Source organism: Acyrthosiphon pisum, chromosome A1, assembly GCF_005508785.2.
Source record: "Acyrthosiphon pisum isolate AL4f chromosome A1, pea_aphid_22Mar2018_4r6ur, whole genome shotgun sequence".
Lineage (NCBI taxonomy): Eukaryota > Metazoa > Arthropoda > Insecta > Hemiptera > Aphididae > Acyrthosiphon > Acyrthosiphon pisum.
In genome coordinates, this window is record NC_042494.1 from 161707174 (window position 1) to 161730168 (window position 22995).

Below are 22995 nucleotides of genomic sequence, written 5' to 3' on the forward strand. Positions count from 1 at the left end.
AAATGAGTGGAATAAACAAATTATTTTTAATTTCGGACATATTAATATTATATTACATACAATCTGAGTCAGTGTAGTAAAGGCAAACGATCGTCACATAGTGACTCACAGTCCGCAGAACACCAGGTGTGTAGCCGGCTGTGTTTGTGTAAAAATATAATCTACTAATTTTATCGTGTTCATTACCTACCTTATCGCGAAAGGTGTAGGTACTATTACATAGTAGAAAAATAAGGTACAGTCTTACAGACGTAAAGTCCAATTCAAAGTACGTGTGTAAAATAATATTATATTTTATATACAACCATTACACCACTATCTTTTCAAAAGTGGTTTCTGACGAGTAAAAATAATCGTAAACAATTAATTTTTCAAAGTATCGCATTAATGTATCGAGTATCTTTCGATTAAATTAATTCATGAAATACTCGATACATTGACTAAAAATGTATCGCGATACAAGATACTCGATACTTCACATAATTGTATCGAGATACAAGATACAAGATACAATTGTATCTAAGATACGTATCTTAGATACTTGTATCGAAGATACTGCCCAACCCTGCCAACATCAACACCTAGAACGAAGTCTTAAATCATAATATGATATTGTTTTTCGTAAACGGGTAATCGAGATCGCTCTCTAAATGCAGCGTGGATTATAATTTACGTTCCTTAAACCTTTGGGTCCCCAGAGGACAGAATACACGTGTTGGATATTGTGATATATACGTCCAACATTATTTATACGCTATGTTAAGATAACAAAATATTTTTTCCAGAAATTCACCCACTCACTGGCCCACGCGTTTTGAATATTTCGATGTAATTTTATTTGATAGGTAGGCGATCGTCATCGTCTACGGTGATCGAACGCCTAGTCCGAGTCATAGACAAAAATAGCGTTTGGAATTTGGGGTGGGGGAAGCTAACTCCCTACTTTAATAATAATGAATCAGCTTAAAACGACATTTAGTAAATGCTTGGGGGAGCATAGTACCTAAATCTCCCCACCCCCTATTGGCGTTCTTGATCTAACACAATTACGGGTAGAAACAACAGTTACGACGGTAGTTTCTATCTCGCCAAAAGATGTTTGACAGAGTGTAGCTATAGTTGCATCCATAGTTTATGGCATTTGGGCAAGATGTGGTTGTCTTTAATAGCACCCTGTGTGCTGCTGATAGCCCTTAGTTATAAAACTGCGGTTAATTCAATATCAACAAACATTGATTGTTGGTGTTATTACTATTGATCTAGTGACTATCAAAAAACGTCAATAGATTTAACATTTTTATTTCTTATTTTTTTCTATTTGTGACATATTTCCTTTAACAAGGAGTACAAAACAAAAACAATTTTCTTAATTTGAAAGAATAATCAAATTCTTAGAATAATGATATAGGTTTAACGTTTCTAGTTTCTACTAACATTATATTCAATGAGTTATGAGGAATTGAAAAAAAAGCGTGACGTCATTGGGCTGGACTCTCAGTAATTGCTTATCTTATGCTCGTAAATGTTACTCTCTTCACACAGTAATTTACCTACCTTTGAAGTATATTTTCTAATTTTTTTTTAAGCATCTGAAGTGTTTTTAAGTGCTGAAAACGTTAGTGGAACCAGAATCTTTCTAAAGAGTTTAGTTTTTTTGAAATATTAAAATGTGTATTAAAATTAATTTACTAGCTGCATCGTTGTAACTAAAATGTATGTAGGCATGTAACGAAAATATCTATTTTAGTATTTTTAATATTAAAAAAAAACCTAACGTTATATATGAAATCTGTTAATTATATCATCATAAGCACAAAAAAAATCACATATTTTTTTACATAAATAAAACATCAAAAAGGTGAACAAGTGGATGTCGCTCTGCTGTACAGTATGTTACAAGTGGGTTACTGTATAATGGATGGTATTAAATTTGAATTCAATGATATAATATCATTGTATAAGAAAAATGATTCTGAGCGGAGGCGGTAGGTATGTCAGTCTAGGTGGTTGACATATTATATATTTATATCTATGCATGGTATTAAAAAAAAAAAAATGACCTATAATGTCCACTATAATATACACAGGAATATCACAATACCCATTTGGTACTTATAACGCGTTATACATCAATACAAACCGTGATCCTATCATAGATATATAATAGTATACTTTAGAAGTTTCAAGTACCCGCGAATAATATTATGCAATCGCAACAAAATAACTAAAATAATTATTCTAGGTTTTTTAATAGTTAATTTATAATAATAATAATTTATTAATAATTCCAAAAATACAGTACATTCTTTAATAAACAATGAAGGTATTAAGATATCTGATAATAAAATTATTCCTAACATTTTTAATGATTACTTTTCCTCAGTAGGGATGAATATCTATGATAATATTATATTAAATAAAAATTATTTTAATGATAATTTTCATGACTTAAATAAGGGGTGCTATATCTATGAAAGTATATTTTTTACTCCTATCATTCATGATGAAATTATAAAGTTTATACAAAAGATTAAAGATCATAGTTCTTTTTATGAGAGCAACTTATCAAATAAGGTTTTAAAAATGACTTCTACATCTATTTCCAAACCTTCAGCAATTATATTTAATAAAGTAGTTGAGTTAGGTACATTTCCTTTTGCCTTCAAAAAAGTAGTGGCTATCCCAATATTTAAATCTGGTGATAAAGGCTTACCTGAGAACTATAGACCAATTTCTTTAACCCTATCAATTTCAAAAGTATTAGAAAAATGTATTAATGTCAGACTGGTCAATTTTTTAAAAAAAATATAAATTTTTTTTGGCTAAGCAATTTAGTTTTAGGGAGGGAATATCCACTAATGACGCCTTATTTCATATTACTAATTACATTTATGATAATATTGATAAAAGTAATAGGTGTTTTTCTTGATATAAAAAAGGCATTTGACACTATAAATTTAGATCTATTAATTAGAAAGTTACACTATGCTGGGATTAGAGGTAATATTTTAAAATTAAGCAAGTCATACCTAAACGATAAAACTCAAATAGTCAGGGTTAGTAATGAATGTAGTAATGTAAGTAATATTTCAATTAATGTTCCACAGGGTTCTGTTTTAGGCCATTTACTGTTCAATATATATGTTAATGTTCCCAACAAATCTAAAATATACATAATCACAGTTTCTTTTTATACTCATTTTAAGTTCAAATTTGGACAAAATTACATATTAAAAAACCTGGAATAACTATTTTAGTTATTTTGTTGTGATTGTATAATATTATTTGTGGGTACTTGAAACTTCTTAAGTATACTATTATATATCTATGATAGTACCACGGTTTGTTGTTGATGTATAACGCGTTACCTGATGGATATTGTGATATGATTAATTTGGAATTTATTATTAATACCTATTATAGGTCAATTTTTTTTTAATACTATAGATAAGTACACCTATTATTATTATTAATAGGTATGTCTAATACCTAGACTGACAAACCGTCTCCACTCAGAATCGTTTTTCTTATACAGTGATATTATATCATTGAATTCAAATTTAATACTATCAATTATACAGTGACCCACTTGTAACCTACTGTACAGCAGAGCGACATCCACTTACCCACCTTTTTTAGATTGAATTTTGTTAAAATCATTTTTAATAGTTCTGACTACAATGGTTTAGCATTAAATAATACTTTGAAGAATATTTTTTTTGTGCTCCTTTAATTTGAAATATATTTGTGCATCATAATATAATTATTAATTATATATTGTGTTGTAATTTATAGTGCTACCTACAGGAGTTGGCATACGTGTATGTCTGTTTGATTATTATTATTATTATTATCATAACGTGTATCGCTCACCGCGGTGGTGTACGAAAAGACGGCGGGGTGGAACAGACCAGCCAGTGGTGCTCTCGAATTTCACTCGCCCGCCACACACCTGCCTATATAGACATGACTAGGACGCGTTCAAAGGAAAAACACGAATTCCCCATGAGCGCACACGATCGTAGGTAGGTAGGTACGCGCCGAACCGTGTACAGGTACACGATATAGTAGGTACATCAAATGTCGAGAAAACATTTTCGCGAGCACGCAAAACTTTTTACGACACACGGTCGTAATAATATGTGTGCACGGTGATTATTCATTGAACGTCGTGCGTAGGTACACGCGGCTCGTTTTGCAACGTAAATAATAAAAATATAGTAAGCTCACCCAGTTGAACCGCACACACGAGAGTCGTGTATAGTGTGCTGTTTGCGACCATTTATATAATAATGGTACGTAATACCATTTTAATACCGTCGTCGTCGTTGTCGTCGTGATGCACGTATACATCGTCCCTACGACTTGGTGACTTACACCACCGACCACACAACTATAATATGTCTCACAACGTTTCTGGCCATCCGATTAATAGTGAAATTTCCTTACACGTCAATATCATATCGCGGGCTTCGTGTCGGATCACGATCCTCGTCCGAACAATATACCTTTGTCGGTCGTCGAAAACAATAAACGCCAGAGCTTCATCTGCTGTTGTACCTATATATGGATAATAGTTGAACAGGTAGGTAGTTAGATATCCACTTTGAATAATAATATTACTCCATTCTCGGCCGAGATCATCGAGGGGTATAAGACGCGTATATTTTCGTATAGTTTTGATGGACAACTTAAACACTAAATCGCGATTGAAATAAATAATTTTTTTTTCATTTCGAAATCTAATTGAAACTAAAGGTTTTATGTGCAGACACATCACGACCATAGCAGGATAAAAATCAAAACAAAAAACATTTGGAAGTTATGAGATTAGCTGTGCGTATTTATAAACAGGATAATAATTTATTTATTTTTTATCATTTTATAAAAACTATTATACAATATTAAATCGTAATTATTCTTTTAAATTTTCCCCCAACCCTACTCACATAAAATCATAAATACGCCACTATAATATGTGCCTACAACCATTTCAGTAATAATATATTTGATTATATATTTGACATACTTTTAACATACTCGTGTATCAATTAATGGTTAAAATAATTTAAAAAATGATAAAGCACATTTCACGGTTTTTACTGGATAATCCAAGTACATTTTTATTTTAAAAATAATAGATATTAATTTTATCTACAATATGTGTAAATTGATTATTAGGTGAAACTGCGTCATAAGCTCATAAACCAATAAAACCTTTCATTTTTTTGTAGTTTAAACTATACAGGTACTAAAATAGCAATTATAACTCTGGATAATAATAATTATAATGATCATAATAATAAATTGTGTAAATTAAAAAAAATCATTATTTTTCGTTTTGAATTCAGAAAATAATACTGTAATACAAAATATTATGAAAGTTTAAAACCATTAAAACACTTATTTTTTTTTAGAATTTATACCATAAAGGTACTGAAATAGCTACTATAACCCTGGAGTATAATAATTATAATTGTTAAAATAATTGTGTTCATTGAAAAAAATAATTATTTTTCAGTTTGAGTGAGAAAATAAAATAAAATAAAAATTATATAAGTGTAGTATAGTGTAAATATTATATTCCATTAATCAAATTATATGTATCACAAAACTAATGAAAAGATTAATTATTGTACGTTTATGACTTATAATTACATTTCTATCAGTTGTACAACGACAACAAACCAATATTATTCAATACAATTAAATTCTTAAATATCTCAAGCTATTATACCTATATAGTATAGGTATACCAAATATAATATATTTTATTTATGTTGATGTTATAACTTGTACATTTTTGGGAATGATGTCCTAGTTTGGTATTACGTTCCTAAATATTATTTAAAACTAACGATTCTTTGGTCTTCTTTTTTTTTCAATTTTAAAAACAAAGTAGTTGAGCATTAAGAATCTAAAGGTAATCACTGTAGTATTTTAGTAGAATAATTTTTATATATATTATGTAAATACGGTATACAATATCGGAAAATTTAATCATTTTTAGTTTGAAGTTTATAAGCCCACTGTTTGGCTGTATTACTTTTAAATGTATTCAAACTTTAATGGGTATATTTTAGAGTAATGCCCATAAACTAATTTGATTAGTTTTATTGTCTGAACTACAGTTAATTTTTTACCATCCAACTTTAGGACCGGATGTGAGCAAAAACGATTTTATGTCTTTCGTGAACTTGTAATTAAAATGCGTTTCCGGTCTAAAACATTTGTGTAGTTTCTTTTTCTCATTTAAAATATTTCTTCGTTCGTGTTATATATTATAATAAGAACGTTTCGTATTTTAATTTTGAAATGTACTCTTAGTTGCACGTAATATTGGTCACTGAACATTGGTAGTATTTTGCATTGTTCTGTGGTAAATATTTTAGTCCGTGTGTCGAAATTGAAGAAAATAAACATATTTGCTATTTTGATACCTAAAATCTGATAATAGAGACCTAATTATAATTTATTTCAAATAGTGTTCATAAATGCGTTCTGAGTTATCGTCACGGTCATAGAACACCGTTGATAATTTTAATAAATTAATCATTAAAGCCTTTGTTGCTACTGGATCACAATACATCTCGTAATACCTATATAGTTTAGAATGTGACTGGAATTCGTATACCGCTATTTGAAAATATCTCTCTTTTTCTGCATCAGTTATTGTAATATTCGTATTCATGAATTTTGGAACTGAATTAATTTAAGTTTCTTGTCCGCACTGTATGCAATATAAAATAGATCAGTAGGTAGTGACAATATAGTTTTTATAACCTTGTTAAATTGCTAACGGTAGCAACGATACACAAATACTATTTGTTCGAAATATATTGTAATCATTACATTCTAGTGTACTGAATATAATAAAATTATTATCATAAAATAAAATAATACGTAAAATTGAACCAAAATATCACCAAAATAAAAACAAAATAATTTTACTAGGAACATAATTTTACGATGATATTCTCTCGATTTGGACTATAATGGCGTACATGATTTGTCTGATGACTTTGTATTCAATGAATTTTTACCGTATGAAGAGTTGGTAAAATCTTTTACAAAAATGATTTCACATCCATCGCCATTCGCCACAATAACAATAAAAAAAATCAGATCAAAATTATATTATTTGCATAATATCATTACTATTTACATACATCGTTTATTCTATTTATACTTGAGATAAAAATATTTATTTGGCGAATCCTAATCTCTGAGTAATTTAATATCATAAATCTTACTCGTATATAAGTGTTATCGGGTCCATTATTGCTCAGATATTATATGATATATTATATCGACGGGTTTTATTCGAAATTAATGTGAAAATTGCACCGCGTTCGGACCACTCCTATATTTTATCCCAAAACATTTTATATATAATATACTATATTATAGGTGTACGTATAATGTGAATATACGATACACCGTCCCTCGCTAGGAGATGTGTAGTGTGGTCCCGCAAGTGAAGATATTTCATTTTTATGTACCCCTTTAATGTCCGATTCTAGAATTAGATCAAACGCTCTATTATAAACGCCACGAGATCGCGATCAAAAGTCGTACAAGAAAAACATTTCTGCTCCCGGCGACCAATCCCCGGTACAGTTTTCCTGATTTATCTGGTTAGGATTTCCAATTTTCCTAGTTCTTATTGTATAACATATACGTAGGTGAGATGTACATATAGATACATCGATATAGTGGCAATACAGTTGTGCCGGTGTGCGAAGGCCAGTTTTGCTATACCGGCTGTACCCGACTTGCGGTCTACCACCTGTACCGTGAAGCTTTGTTCCAAGAACAATACAATTAGACATAATCATAATAATATAAAATAATTACGGCAAAGGTAAAAGAAATTTACATACACCTGTCGCCGCCGCCACAGACACCTAAATACGTTTGCTGGTGTGTAGATCCGGTGGTATAATAACAATAATAATAATAATAATTATTATTATTATTATTTTATGTTATTACGACTTTATTGTTATCGTTGCGTTTCGAGCCGTCCTGTATTATTATTATTACTACTATTGTATTTTCCCCGTTTATAATCGCATTATTTGACCATCACGGTTGAGCAGCTGACGTCGAGTTAGTTGGACAACCCGTTTTTTTCTTCGTGCCAAAAAATACGTGAAAAAAACCTTACAATAATATTACACGACACTGAGCTTCGCCTTTGGCTACCCATTGTATGATATTTATAATAATTCTCCTTACCCGTCCACCACCGCCACGCCAATGGCATTAATGACACGGACGTACCTATTTTGCCTACACGGAGCGCCGTCGTGCAACACTTGCCGAGGTCAGTGGTTGTTGTAGCTGTTGTACTGTATGCATATTATTATTATTATTATTATTACAGTAAGTATAATGATAATATTGTCATAACCCAACAACGACCTCGCACGCTATTCCGTGGCGACTCTCTAAACAAACGTTGTCGTCGCGTCATTATCATAATATATTATTATAATATTCTCCTTCACCTAAAAATATATTTCTGCGATATGTTTATATATATATATCATTTACATACTGCACCGTTTTTATGTCTGCGTCCGATAACTTTATTCAATTTGGTTTACGATAGTATTTTACAGTCGGCGGCCTGTATAATCGAATCGCGCCGACGACGGAGTGCTCTCAAATCGAATCAACGGGGACGAGGTGTTATTATTTATAGGTGGGGGTGTACCTGCGCGGAGGGGGGGGGAGTAATAATTTCTGTACCTAACGCAAAAATATAAAATATTATTTGAACACATAATAATAATAATAATATTATGTAGTGTGATAATAATATATGAGTGTGCGGCGACAGCCAATCACAATACTATCGCCGACGGACTACGACACTTAAAATGAATAGCGACTCTTTCCTATAATTATAGTCAATAAATTCACACATTATTAGTTATATGTTTTGACTATGATTACTATAGTCACAGTCAATATTATCATAAAATCCGTTTAGTTTTATGCGTTTATTTCCCGATATTGATTTCAACGGCGTGTATTTTGACACAGTATAAACGTTATAAAGTATTTATTACCTAGTATTGCGGCGGTGTGTGAGCTTGAAACCTGTGGTGAATTTCGATTGGATTTTATTTTTTATTCAATAAATTATCCACTCGATAAACGTAGCCGAAAATAAACACAACCGATATGTAGGTTTAAGGGTATACACTCGAAGTTTGACACGAGTGAAAAAAAATTACACGCAACGGCGTCGACGGTCGGAGGAAAAATATTGAAAAAAAAGTTTCGCGTCGAGTGTAAAAGAGAGAGAGAGAGAGAGAGAGAGAGAGAGAGACAGTAAACTATTGTTTTACTTTGAGATTTTTAATTCATTTTTTACAGCTTACAAGTAAGCGCAGTGAGTGTGGGTGTGCATGTGTTAAATATTTAACCAAGACATTTCATTTTACCATCGATTGTCAATATAATTGTAGTACCGTACTCAGAATAAAGCCGAATGGTGGAGCATATACTAGAATGAATACCCCATAAGCCATAATATAAAAATATTTTTCTACTTATAATTTCAGTAGTCGATGCATGTTTTCGTAAATTTTATTTTACACGACGATTGGGAACTATCATTAATTGAAAATCACACAAACAAAAATTATGCGATACCAAAATTTAACGGAATGTACAAAATATAGAATAATATTTTCGAACTAGATAAAAAAGAGATTAAAGAACCTCTTTATTATAACAATTGCATTATTTACCAAGATATTATACAATTTGGTGGATAATAATATTATCTATTATATAAAATATTACATATGGGTAATAATAATAAATTATAGGGGGGCGGAGTGGCTGAGCAGACTAAGGCGTCGCGGTCAGTTGCGACGCGCACCGTCACCGGTTCGAGCTCGGCCACGGGCGGCATTTTTCTTCGGGCAGTCACTGTGTCCGGAGAGAGAGGCCTCCATCCCCAACTCGGGAATGGCAGATACCCACGGGTGCCCACTTAAAAATTCTGCCAAAACAAACACGCACGAGTACAAAACCTACAGTAACCTCCCCCACAATTCTACAGGCTAATTACCTCAGTTGTTTCATCCTCAACCAACAAAAAAAAAAATTAAATAAATAATATCAATTGACAATAATATTATTGATTAAATTTCACTTTGAACCTCAAAATAAACTGATTTTGTCGTCAACAGATAATATGGTAATTGTAATTTTTAATTATCGTATTGAATTGTTATAATAATTCTTCTATGGTAGGTAATTAATATTTTTTTTTTTTAAATAAAAATGTTTTATTTTGTTCATTTACCAATTTATATAGTGATTACATTCGGATAGGTAATCATTTCGTTCAGCTGATATTAATGCCTGCGCGTTGTATATAATACGCGATGGATTTAGGTTAAATACACTTGTCAAATTCTATATTGATAGATGTATTCGTCATTGATGAAGGATCCATATAACGTAATTTGATGTTTCTAATTAACACTGCATCTATATAATATATATACTACTATAAATAGGGGCCATATCAAATATCGGACCAGTAATAACATATAAGATAGATATAATCTTTCCTTTTCAAAATATCCATGGGTATGATGATACGGATCTGGTTAACGTAAACGAATGCTTAGAAATCACATGCATATTGACGTCCTATTGCATATTATCAGTAATTAGGCTAATATGTCCTTTCATCTAGACGAACCTATTTCAAAAATCAAAATCACACACACACACACACACACAAATGCAGAAATATACATAATTACGAAACCGTTGTAGTGACTGGACGGTATACATATAATATTATATTATTTGTTTGAAATTCCCGTAGTGTGAAACATTAATAATAATTATTGTAACATCGCACGACGAAACAAAAATACGATATGATTTTAACTGAAAATATTATAATCTAAAAATATAGAAAAATAAATGAATGTACGCAAATTCAGAAACGTCAGATAATGATTATGTTAAATAAATTGCTATCATTAAATATGATAGCTAATGTTTAGCAATTTCTGAGAGAAAAAAAATATTATCTTAGCACTTAAACATTATTTTATATTATTTTATCCATACAGCGCAGATCCTAATTCCTAATTTATTTAATAATATTATAAACGAACAACTAACAAAGCTTTAAGACATGCGTAAGCGTTACGTCGTGAGACGATTTTGAATAATCATTAAGATAATAATGGTTCATCATATTATGTATAAATCCATTTACTTGATTATATTCAGCAAAAAAAATAAAAAGCTTAAAAACTAAATCGTAAGCATGACAGGCTGAAAAAAAAAACAGAAATTATAATATTGCTAATACATTTTGTAAAAATATCTTAAAAACAAAAATTAATATATATTTTGGAATATGTCGTGAACTAAAAATATAAGGTATGAAAAATTTGTTAAAATGCCTATTATTTATTTATACGGTCAATCTCATTGGATATTGGACAATTACAAGGTGAAGGCGACCGTGAAGAATAAAACTTTAATGAGAAATATAAATTGCTAAAATATAGATAAATAATCGAATTATGCTGTCGCTCATTGGTCACTAAAAAACAAATTTCCAAAATATGCAAAATACCGATCGAAAGTTATTATTATTCTCACTAATTAATTTAAACAAATAATTAGACGTCAGTGAGTTGTGGAGAGTCAAAAATTGACTGGGCGAATCGTCTCTTAAATGGGGTGACGATCGTTGGCGTTTATAATGTTTCTAAGGAACGTATATATTATTGCCTCGAGAAATTACTTCTTTCCTACGCACAAATCGTAGTACCACATTTCTATGTCTTAAAACGTCTATCTACCTATGTCAATTATGTATTTTATGCATCCTGTAAATCGAAATGCCGCGCGGTCGTATGAAAGTCGTAATGAACGGTCGGTACTAAATTGATTAAGAAACGAATTCTTGTCGAATTTAAAGATTCCATTTAACGGTATTTTTGTGAACCATAATATTATATAGTTGTAGACGACGATATCGCGTATAATTATACGGGTCATATAAAATATTTTCATGGTTGGCGCTTATTTTTATCCACTATAAACCATTATTGCAGTAGTATTTTTGTATTATTTGAATATGATATTATTATGTCAGCCTATATATTATATTTTGCCACGCATTGTTTGGATGCGTGTTCGCCGCAGATATTAATAATGAACGTTTGGTTGTGTCAATTTACGTTGACCATACTTATATACATACATAATACACACATGTGCATATATTATATATAAATTTGTTGTTCGATTGTTAAATTCGTAACGCACTTCACATACCGGATCGTGATTAAGGGCTGCACACGATTGACACCGACCGTCGTCGGAGTATGATAATGGTAATGGTGATGATGATGATGATAACATGTTGTGTGTGCCCTTTCCCACAGTCAACTGAATATTACAGTGATCAACTGCAGCAGCATAATATTATGATATTATCATTGCTGAAATATGTACGATAACTTTACTATTACGATTCTTAACCGGTGGTCGGTTGACTCCTACAGGGTCCGTTACTTGGGGGTCCACGCATTCCGTGGAATGCGAATCTGAGAGTTTTTTTTCTAATAACCCAAAAATTGAGCAAGTCAGAAACTAAATATTTATATTGTAAATTATAATATTGAATGTATGTTAAATGTTAATATTTTCATAAGACCGAGTGGTCGTTTAATTTCAATGAAACATCCGACAACGTACGCTTCGTATTCCACCACTCGAAATACAGCAACGGGACAAACCGGTCATTATTGGGTGTCTAAATTATAATATCAAACTTAAAATGAGAAAAATAAAAAATATGTGTGGTTTTTTTTTATGGGGGGGGGGGGATAGAAGAGTGAGAACCCTTGATTATGTCTTATACTTGAAAGAGGTCCACGACCCGGAAGATGTCAATAATATGTAACGACGCGTGGCTCTTTAGACCGCGTGAAATGTCATCGATTTGTTCGTACCGACATTAGTTCGGAAAAGCGGCCGGTAATAATCTTTTGCTATCAAAACGCGTTTGCCATAACATAATAATAATTCGAAAACGACAGAAAATCGCAATACCAGCGGTAAGCCCGCGAGTGTGGTATAATACGGTTCGAACGATTTATTTATAGTTCGCCTAAACCTATCGTTCCCTGCTGCCGTCACGCTGTCTCTCGCTCTGTCTCGTCTCCTCTCCGGTACCTCACACTAGCTGTAAACGTTTCGTTCCCGCCGCCGCACCAGGAATTTAATATCAAAGTTTTTGTGTCGCGCGATGGGTATTAAAATTAATCGACAAAAAGCAAGTGTTGTACGTGTGCACACGAAAATAATATATCGCTCACAGGCTCTCTCTCAAACACACACACACAATTACACTTGTATATTTTATTATATATAAAATACGAACGAATGTGTACTTTGGTGAATTTATATTAAAACGTCGTCTCTGCCGTTATCTTTTCCCCTTATATTTATATATAATATATATATATATATATATAGGACACGAGACGGTGCCATCGTTGCACTGTAACTCGCTTCAGAGGATTAACGCTCAGACTTTAAAAACTTTTACTAATCCCTTTTGGCAACGCGAGTCTTAATAAAATAATAATATGATAGAGTGTATAATACCCTACCTACCTATATTATGTGTAACGAAATAATGTTTGCGCACTGTAATATATTTCAACTCGTTAGCTCACTGGAATGATAATATTTCAATCACGGTCGGCGTATTTCATAGGTATGTGTAGATGTTATTATTATGCTCAAATACGTATATACTGAAACTGATAATGTACGTTTGCGAATGTCTTACGATGTGATGTCACACTAACGATAACATATTATTAGGCTTATTATTCGTTCTCTTCTGCGCCTTGAACAAAATTAAAGCAATTATTTCGTTTATGAAGAACTTCGACTTCTGTTGACTACGCGTGTCGTATCACAATATAATCGTGCGTCATTGTTTGATCACGCTTTTGAGTGCGTAAGTCAATACTTCATAATAATAATATTAATACTCGTTATTCACTTATAGAATATTATGTCGTCTAAAACTCTAAACTAAAATTTGTCCATTATACGGCCCTGCGCAATCGCTGAAGCGTTCCGCATAGACATGGTGCACTACAGTGCAATTGATCCTATTGGACGTAACCTAAAGGGCTAGTTTTAGCTGTGTTGTAGACAAAGCGTCTTTTACCGACCCCGCAGCATTAAATATTGGAATTTATTTTCCTTTCATCATCCGATTTAATGCAATAATATAGGCAGTGTCTCATGATATAAGTCGAGGGACTCCGTCGCGGGCCACGGCGATCGATTTTCATCCGGTTCGGTCGGACCAAATCCCTCGACTAAATAGGGTTCGTCGAATTTCGTCTTCTACTGCTTTCGTTTCCGGTGGTCGGCCGATATACCATGGTAATTGCTTTGCCACGTTAACCATTGGCGAAATTCGAGTTTGGTGGTTGTTGAAATAATAAAGTAAACGTTCCGAAAGCCCGCCATTCCTTGTAACCACACCAATTGCTATCGCCCGAGGTTATTTTTACACTGGACAGAGTACACATAGTTCAGTTAAATCTCTATTTTCGAACGAACTTGACGGTTCTTTGAAACGATTAATATTCGTTATATTGTATACATTCCGTCAAAAAACAATTACATTTTTTTTCACTCATAACTGCACGAAATGTATGTAAATAAGCGCATGTATTTCAATAATAGCTTACAGTTATAATATATTGTTTGGTATTAAATAATACCAACAATAGCTATAATAATATTATGTTCGTGTATATAAATATGCATTATTAGTAGTTGTAGTCTGCAATAAATCGTAAAGATAAAAGTTACCAATATATACCGACCTACTTTATAATAGTAACTATAGTTTGAAATGTATTTAAGAATTTTTAAATTTATTGTAGAACGATTATAATATAAAAAGAAATCCGATGAACAGAAACTTTTTTTTAACATAAATATGTTTTTGGGATGGGTACAGATATTTTATTTTTCTAACCGATTTTGCAAACAAGACGTTCTCGTTATCATGGTTACTTACTAACAAATACCATATTCATGATTCATAGATTTTCCTCTATAGACGAAAAACTATGAATCATTAATATGATTTTATCAATAAATAACCATGACGGCGAAAATCTTACCCAAAATCTGTAAAAAAATCAAAATACCTGTACCCAGCCCAAAAACATAGGTATTTATGCTAAAAAAAATTTCTATTCATCGCATTTGTTTTATATTATAATCATTCTACAATAAATTTAAAAATTCTTAAATACATTTTAAACTATAATATACTATATAGTTTTATTTATAAAGTATGTCGATATACATAAGTAACATTTATCTTTACAATTTACTGTCTACAACAACTAAAGTTTAATTAGTATACTAATAATGCAAAAAAATATTTAATATGTTCAAATCGAAAAACGCATTCTCTCTTTTGAAACTATGTATAATTACAAATTATGATATTGCTAACAACTTAAAATTATAACCTTATAAAATTATTATTGTTGTGATCGGTTGCAGGCTCGTGGCGACAACGTTTTGCATCGGTCGCCCACGCTCAGATCGGCCGTCGAATGAACGAGTTGGACGACGTTGAACGCGAATCCAGTTCGCCACTGGACTTTGGCGTGGCGGACGTGATCACCACGACTATCGTGTACCTGACGTGCACCGTAGCGGTGTACCTGCTGTGCACATTCGTGGAAGACGACACTGACGAAGCGGCCCCGCGACCGCCGGACGGCACCGGGAGACCGGCCACTGCATCACCGCGACCGGCGGCATCAGTAGCGTCGGAGACACCGGCGGCAGGAGCCGGGGGATCAGGAGCAGCGTCGGCTGCGCAGCCGACGCCACCGGCCGCGGATACGGGAGACGCGTCGCCGGCCGCGGTGCCGGACATCATGGGACGCGAGAAACGCCGACGGTGATCGGTGTCGCGGCCAATGAACGGCCAACCGACCGCGAGCGCCGCGGCCGTGGCGCTGACCGTGGCGATCGTGGCCGTGATCGCGCTGTGGACGCCCGCAGCGTCTGCGGCCACGCTCACGCGGGTCGTGCAGACCCGGTACGGAAAGCTCCAGGGCGTGGTGCGCACCGTAGACGCGGCCGTGTCCGCGGCCCCCGGCGCACCGCCGTCCGCCACCGTCGACACGTTCCTAGGGGTGCCGTACGCCACGCCGCCCGTCGGCTCCAACCGTTTCGGTCCCACTCGCACCCCGTCGCCCTGGGACGGCGTCCGCATGGCCGACGCCCCTGGCCCCGTTTGCCCGCAACGCTTGCCCGACGTGTCCAACGAGACGGCGGCCCTGCACCGCATGCCCGTCGGCCGACTCGTCTACCTCAAGCGGCTGTTGCCGTACCTGCGCAACCAGTCCGAGGATTGCCTGTACCTGAACATCTACGCCCCTTCCCAAGGTCAGTGACGTTTACCGATCGTATTGTCGATGGACGGGCTGGGGGTTTGTGTGGGTATGGGATGGGTAACACGAGATCACCCCGTGTGGCTATTAACGAGAAGACTGGGGATCAAAGAATCCCCGTCTGATGGTGGGGAGGGGGTAGACCGAAAATAAAATAATTTTGTTATTAGAACGTTCTTTTGGTAAAAGTAAAACACTGCACGGGTCTGAAATCCCACTTCAATATCGCATTAAATCTCTGAAATAAATTCTCTAAAATGGATTCCCCCATACACTTTCTACAGGCGACTGGTCTTTAAGATGTCGCCTGAAAAAGGGTGGGAATTACTTTGATCTCTCGTGCGTAATTCCAACCATCCAAATATTTCGTAATATTGGAAATATTTTTGATCGCGTCGGGACAAACTTCAAAATTATTATTTATTATTTTTTTTTAATTCTATTTCGAGTTTGGAATTAATTTAAATTATATACTTTCGACCGTCGTCCGTAAATGCCTACGACGTACAATAAGCTTCTTATTTCTCGCTACAAGTCCATACAAATAACTCGCAGCGTGTTTGCAGTGCACGAGAATTATCGAGCGCTCTAAGACGATGTTTTGACGGCAACGCGTACAATAATAATACTTAATCATCGCATGTACTGGTCTGAAAATATTACACGGTGCGTTGGCTCCGGGCGAAAAATAAATTATAGAAAACATAATATATTGGAGACTTACGCTCAAACTTTAACAACAACAAGAGCAACAACAACAACCGCTGCGTGTTACCGCGGTCGGTCGTTATGCGAGTTGCCGTAATCATAATTCATGTTTTAAACCGACCGCACCTAAACCCGCGGTGACTTAAATGTTCCTACGGTAGCTTTAAGACTCGATGGTTTGCAAAGACAAACCGTAACAAGAGAATAATATTTAAACTCAAGTCGTTCACGATAATAGCCGCAGCAGTAGTAGTTATCTCTCGGGTGGAGTAAGTATAAGATATAAAAAAATAAATAAAAGAGAACGCTTATTATTATTATTATTACTATGGTATATATATTCGTTAGACGTGGCAGAGATCCGTACCTACACCCCCCCACCCCCCAAGTACACCGAAAAGTAATCCATAACAATAAATTCGTATTAGTAGTGCAATAATAATATGGATATATATATATATATATAGATATATATATATATATATATATATATATATATGTATCCTACATAGGTATTACGTTCAGTGTACGTGTTTAATGTATATATATATACATATATATAGTTAATACGCGCACTTACAGTTTTAAGTACACTTATATTATTATAATGACGTTATATTGTTGAGCGTTCCGATTTTTCCCCTAATTTTCACGACGTAGAAATCCGCCAAATTCTATTACCTACGCGCCACGATATATTGCTTGATTATAATATAACGGTCTAAAATTAATATGCATCGGATAGAAATAGCCGTAAAAGTCGCGCGCTCGAGCAGAAAATTGAGTCTAAGTGTATGGGAATAATATTATTATGTTGTTATTACTTAACGTCAGACTCCGTTGGAGAAAAATTAATTCTGCGTATTTATATAATCATTTATTTGGATGGATACCGAAGAGCTATCACACGAACAATAATTATATATATATGATTATAATTATTACTGTAATATTCCCACAACTAAAAAAATATAATAATATTAATATAAAGACATATTGCGCGTCTCACCATGACCTGCAGCCGGAGAAGACTCAACGACGTCATAATAAGCGAGTGGACCATCACGAGCTAATGCTGTCCCATCTGTCGACATTTAATCACTTAATTTATTACATTAGTGAACCAAAATCATCTGTTCAGATCACTGCTATATCGGTCATCGGTTAACTAAATATAAAAATTAAAAGTTATTTCATGATATTACGCAAAGGTATTAATTATTATATTGTCAATTGATACCTGTTTTAAAATTTACTGTATGAACCAGCTATAGTGATTTTTCTATTATACTAGTTTATTTCATAATATTGATAACACATCATCACGATTTTTTATCGATACACGATTTCGAAATAATTACAATCATTGTCGTCGTGTACAGAGATGTTTTACAAAAAATGTAATGTCTACACATCTATTATAATATAAACGTGAAAATATGTAAATAGGTAATTTGTTGTACATTCATTATCCATATTATTATTTTGCACAAGTTTTTATTTTGTTTACACAAACAAAATGTACAGGGGAAATTAAATTCCGAATTCGTTGAGCAATTCTTTCAGCGAATTAGAAAAACTCGTCTTCTTCAAATCCACGAACGAAATTTGCTTACTTAAGGACGTTATATTTTCCATCTCATAGCGCCGTCGGCGAAGAGTCAATAGTGGTTTTTAACATTTTTCGTAGACTCGGTGTAATCTTGTTTATAGTGCGCAATTATGAATTCTAAATTATAATCACGGTATATACAGAGGAAATACATTTAAAACTTTCCGAGTGATCCAAAGTGGTCGTACGCAAAACTCACGTATTCCTGAAATATTATAAAAAATAAAATAACGGTTACAACAACTGCACACGACGTATCACCACCACGGAATCACGGTTGGGCCTTGAAATAATAATAATTTACCTACCTACCTTGTGGTACGAGACAAGCAAATATGACACAAGTCTACGTGACGGATAATAATTGAATAATAATTGTTAATATCGCATTGATATGTTTCGTGCTGCACTATGCCCGCCACAACTGAAGATTCGTACACAATGAACGCGGTTGTCCGATCGATTGAATAGGTATGCGAGACAAGCGATGTTATAATATTATTATTATTCGGTAAATTTCATCAGAGAGATACCCACATTATGTTATTATTATTATACAATGCGGGACATATCTACCTAACCTAACCATCAGCTACCTGAATGTATAAAACAAATTATTTTCCGAGAAGAATTTCTCCCGCCGTCGTTGTCGTCGTATAATAAGGCGTCCGATACGAAATAAAAAAATGCAAAAAACAAGAAATTATATTCGTTTTCTCTTGAACGTTTTCGGCAACCGCGCGAGTCTTCGGTCTCGAGACGTCGGAGAAAAAAAATAAACGTCTGGCCCTATTCACTGAGATAGAACATGTACGCTGCTGCTGCTGCGGTATTATATACGAATAACAATATATTATATTGTTTAAAACTTAGCTTGGACGGGTATTATTTCATGCCATAAAAACTATATATTGCATCTATGCACGCGATAGTAACTACTATCGTCGTCGACACACTTTCTTCCGACCGAAAAACTGATCGGGAAATAATAATATTTATACGAATATCACAATATTTATTCTATTCCCGTGCAATATAGTGTGCAAACACCATGTAGATTGTAGTCATCTTGCGTGGTTTAGTGTTCGATGTTCAATCATAATAATAGTAATAAAAAAAAATGAATAATAATTACAATAACATAAATATTTAAGTTTTCCACGCGGCATAATAATAATGACGAGTAGTATGTAATAATTATTAACAACGTCAACTACAGTGAACGTCACGATAGCAATAATATTATTATGTTTGCATAATAACGACCGGCGGGGTGATATTTTATTCTTTTTATTGTAAATAAATATAATTCATAACGTGAAAGCAACGGAAGTGCTATTATTTTAGTACCTTTACCTGTTATAGTAATATGAATACGTCAAAACAGATTGATTTCACTTGTCTGTACCGCGTACGATGGTGCAACGTCTCGACCCATATTATAATGTTTCAAAATTATTTTATATCGCGTATCCACGAGTGGAAACTGAGAGTGGTTGAACCGAAAGAATGCCCATAGTATTATCTTAAAACATTGCATTTCTGGGGAGAAAATCAAATAATAGAAAAAAGTAAAGAGGAAAAAGTCAAAGTTTAATATTCGCGAGATCGTTTGAATTTTAAGACTTTCAACAATCAGGTAGGTAGACAAATTAATTAAAAACATAAATGTGAGTCACGTTCGTTTGTAATTAATTTACAAATCGCTAAGCGTCCAGCATTAAATCTCGATGCGACAAAGTTAGAAATTAAATTATTTACGAACAATAACGACGCGCGTGCGCACGATTTTACACTGATATACCGTGGTATATTAATACGGGTAATAAGTCATAACCGTCGTAGTGTGGACATATTATATGTATTGAATATATAATATAACTTACGTCGAATGAAAATCATTAAACATAAATCTATTTGAATTATTTTTAGTTTAAACCGTTTGGCGTCGTCGTGATTGTTGCAAATCGCGAATATGAGCTAACCAACCTAAACAATTATACTTACTCATATACACAATAATTATTTATTAATATCAGTTTGCACGTGATGAAGATTGCGTTAGTCAGACCGCCGTGCAGCCAATTTTCTACAATGCATATAGGTAAAAGCAGAGTACAAGAACTGTAGATAGGTAATAGTAATAACGATCATATTAATATATTATTATGACGAAACAAACTAAATAATAACTGCCTATATGTTGTGCCTGTATTTTTTTATTCGAATGTATTTTACATTATTATAAAATGATAATACTATATTAAAAGTATAAGATATAAAGTATAATTATAAGAAATAGGATTAAAAAAAAAAAATAGTTAAAAGAAATTCATAATAATAATATAGTTTCTTTCCTAAGAAGTGCCTACTTTGACGTAATGTACAATGTATAATAAAAGTATTAGTAGTAGTGTTCTGTTGCAGTGATTTTACACATTATTACCATAGTTCTACAATAATTCTTTATATAATTGTAAAAGGGTAGATACCCGTTGATATACAACATAAAAATATAAATAGGTAATATTATTATAGGTAATGAATGTAATAACGCACTAGTATGACCCGTGTCTGATCGTCGTCGTTCCATTTTTCTCATGTCATGTGCTTTAAATACCGATTATGCGTTAGGTAGATACATAAGTATACTTACACTATTACGTATACGTTCGAAAGTAATGAACTCTATAATATCGAAAAACTCGCGTAATATTATAATATATAATATATATAGTATACCTACTCATTGTATTATATTATACAGTACGGTGTTATAAAGCTGTGTAATAATACAATATACAGCGATATAACGATGACATGACGTACATGAAGTGTTTGAGGGTGAATATTGAAGTGAGAAATTGTATTGAAAAGAAAAATTGTAAGGATGACGTTAGGTAGATAATAAAGCGAGTTAGTATGTTCAAAAAGCAACAAAAAAATAAATAAATAGAGAAAACCTCATTGCGAAAGACGATTGTGGCCCCTACTCTTTTGCGTCATCAGATCAAGAGCATAATAATATCAAAGTAGTATGATTTAACTGAAAAATGTTTTTTTTTCATTCACGCGCGACGATTTTTAAATTATTATTATTTGCTTGTTAAAATATAAAATAAAGTTTGAAAAAAAAATTGCACTGACAGCGATCTTCGATAAAATATACAATGTGCACGAATACTTATTTTGTGATACGATCGTGAACGAATCGTCTATGTACTAAAATATTATGCATGATATTATTGTTATTTAAACTTATTGTTTTCACATGAATATTAATTGGTAGGTACCTATATCTCAAGACAATTCAATATTTTACTATTCATCAAACTAATAATAACAATATCTCTACCGGAGTATTGTTATTGATTAAAAAAAAACTAAGAAATAAATCACCTGCATTGTCGCCTTCATTATACGCAGACATACACATTTGATAGAAAATAATTCACTGCAGTAATGTACGGCCGAATTCGAATTCAATTTTACTTTTTATTTTTAATCCACGGTACCAATAACGATAATATCCACCAATTTATATATTATTATATTACTGATTCATGCGAAGTAACGTGAAAAAAATTAAGACGAGCAAGTCTCAAAATAGTTTTTTAACATAAACAATATGTTTTTGGGCTGGGTACGGATATTTTATTTTTCCAACCGATTTTTCAAAAGAGACATATTTTTTTTGTAATGGTTACTTATTAACAAAAACATATTTACGATTTATAGATTTTCCTTGTAGAGGAAAAATATCGAATAGCGGACTGTTTTTTTTTTTCATTAAGACTGATTTTCCTTTTATCGTGTAACTATCAACCAATATAATATTGTGCCGGAACTTATAAATTTGTTATTAATCAGTCCCTCAATGCCCGTCTCACGCCGCGTATCCTTTGGTCGCATATTTTAATTAAAAAATATGTAGGCATTATGCGTAAACTGTGTAAGGAAATAGTATGAGCTATTGAGGAGGAAACGTTTGTATAGTAATTAATTACTTTTTACAATATGTGTATGTCTGGATGTATGGGGTAGGATGTGATTGGGTGTGGTTTAAGACCACATGCCTGTATCACATAGGTAAGTTGTCATTATTGTTTTTAAATAATTCAAAAAAAAATTATCTCTTTTATTGGAAAAATAAAT

At 33.1% G+C, this 22995-nt stretch overlaps 1 protein-coding gene across 4 annotated transcripts in view; it reads left to right on the plus strand.

Annotated features, from left to right (window-relative positions):
* LOC100159811 (neuroligin-4, Y-linked-like) overlaps nucleotides 1-22995 on the plus strand; it is a 516542-nt gene that overhangs the window by 112245 nt on the left and 381302 nt on the right. For all 4 annotated transcript variants that reach the window (XM_029488726.1, XM_029488724.1, XM_029488727.1 and 1 more), the window contains one exon: nucleotides 15619-16515. In XM_029488726.1, coding sequence (XP_029344586.1) covers nucleotides 16044-16515 — 472 coding nt within the window. In that variant the 5' untranslated portion in view covers nucleotides 15619-16043. The remainder of the gene's footprint in view (nucleotides 1-15618; nucleotides 16516-22995) is intronic.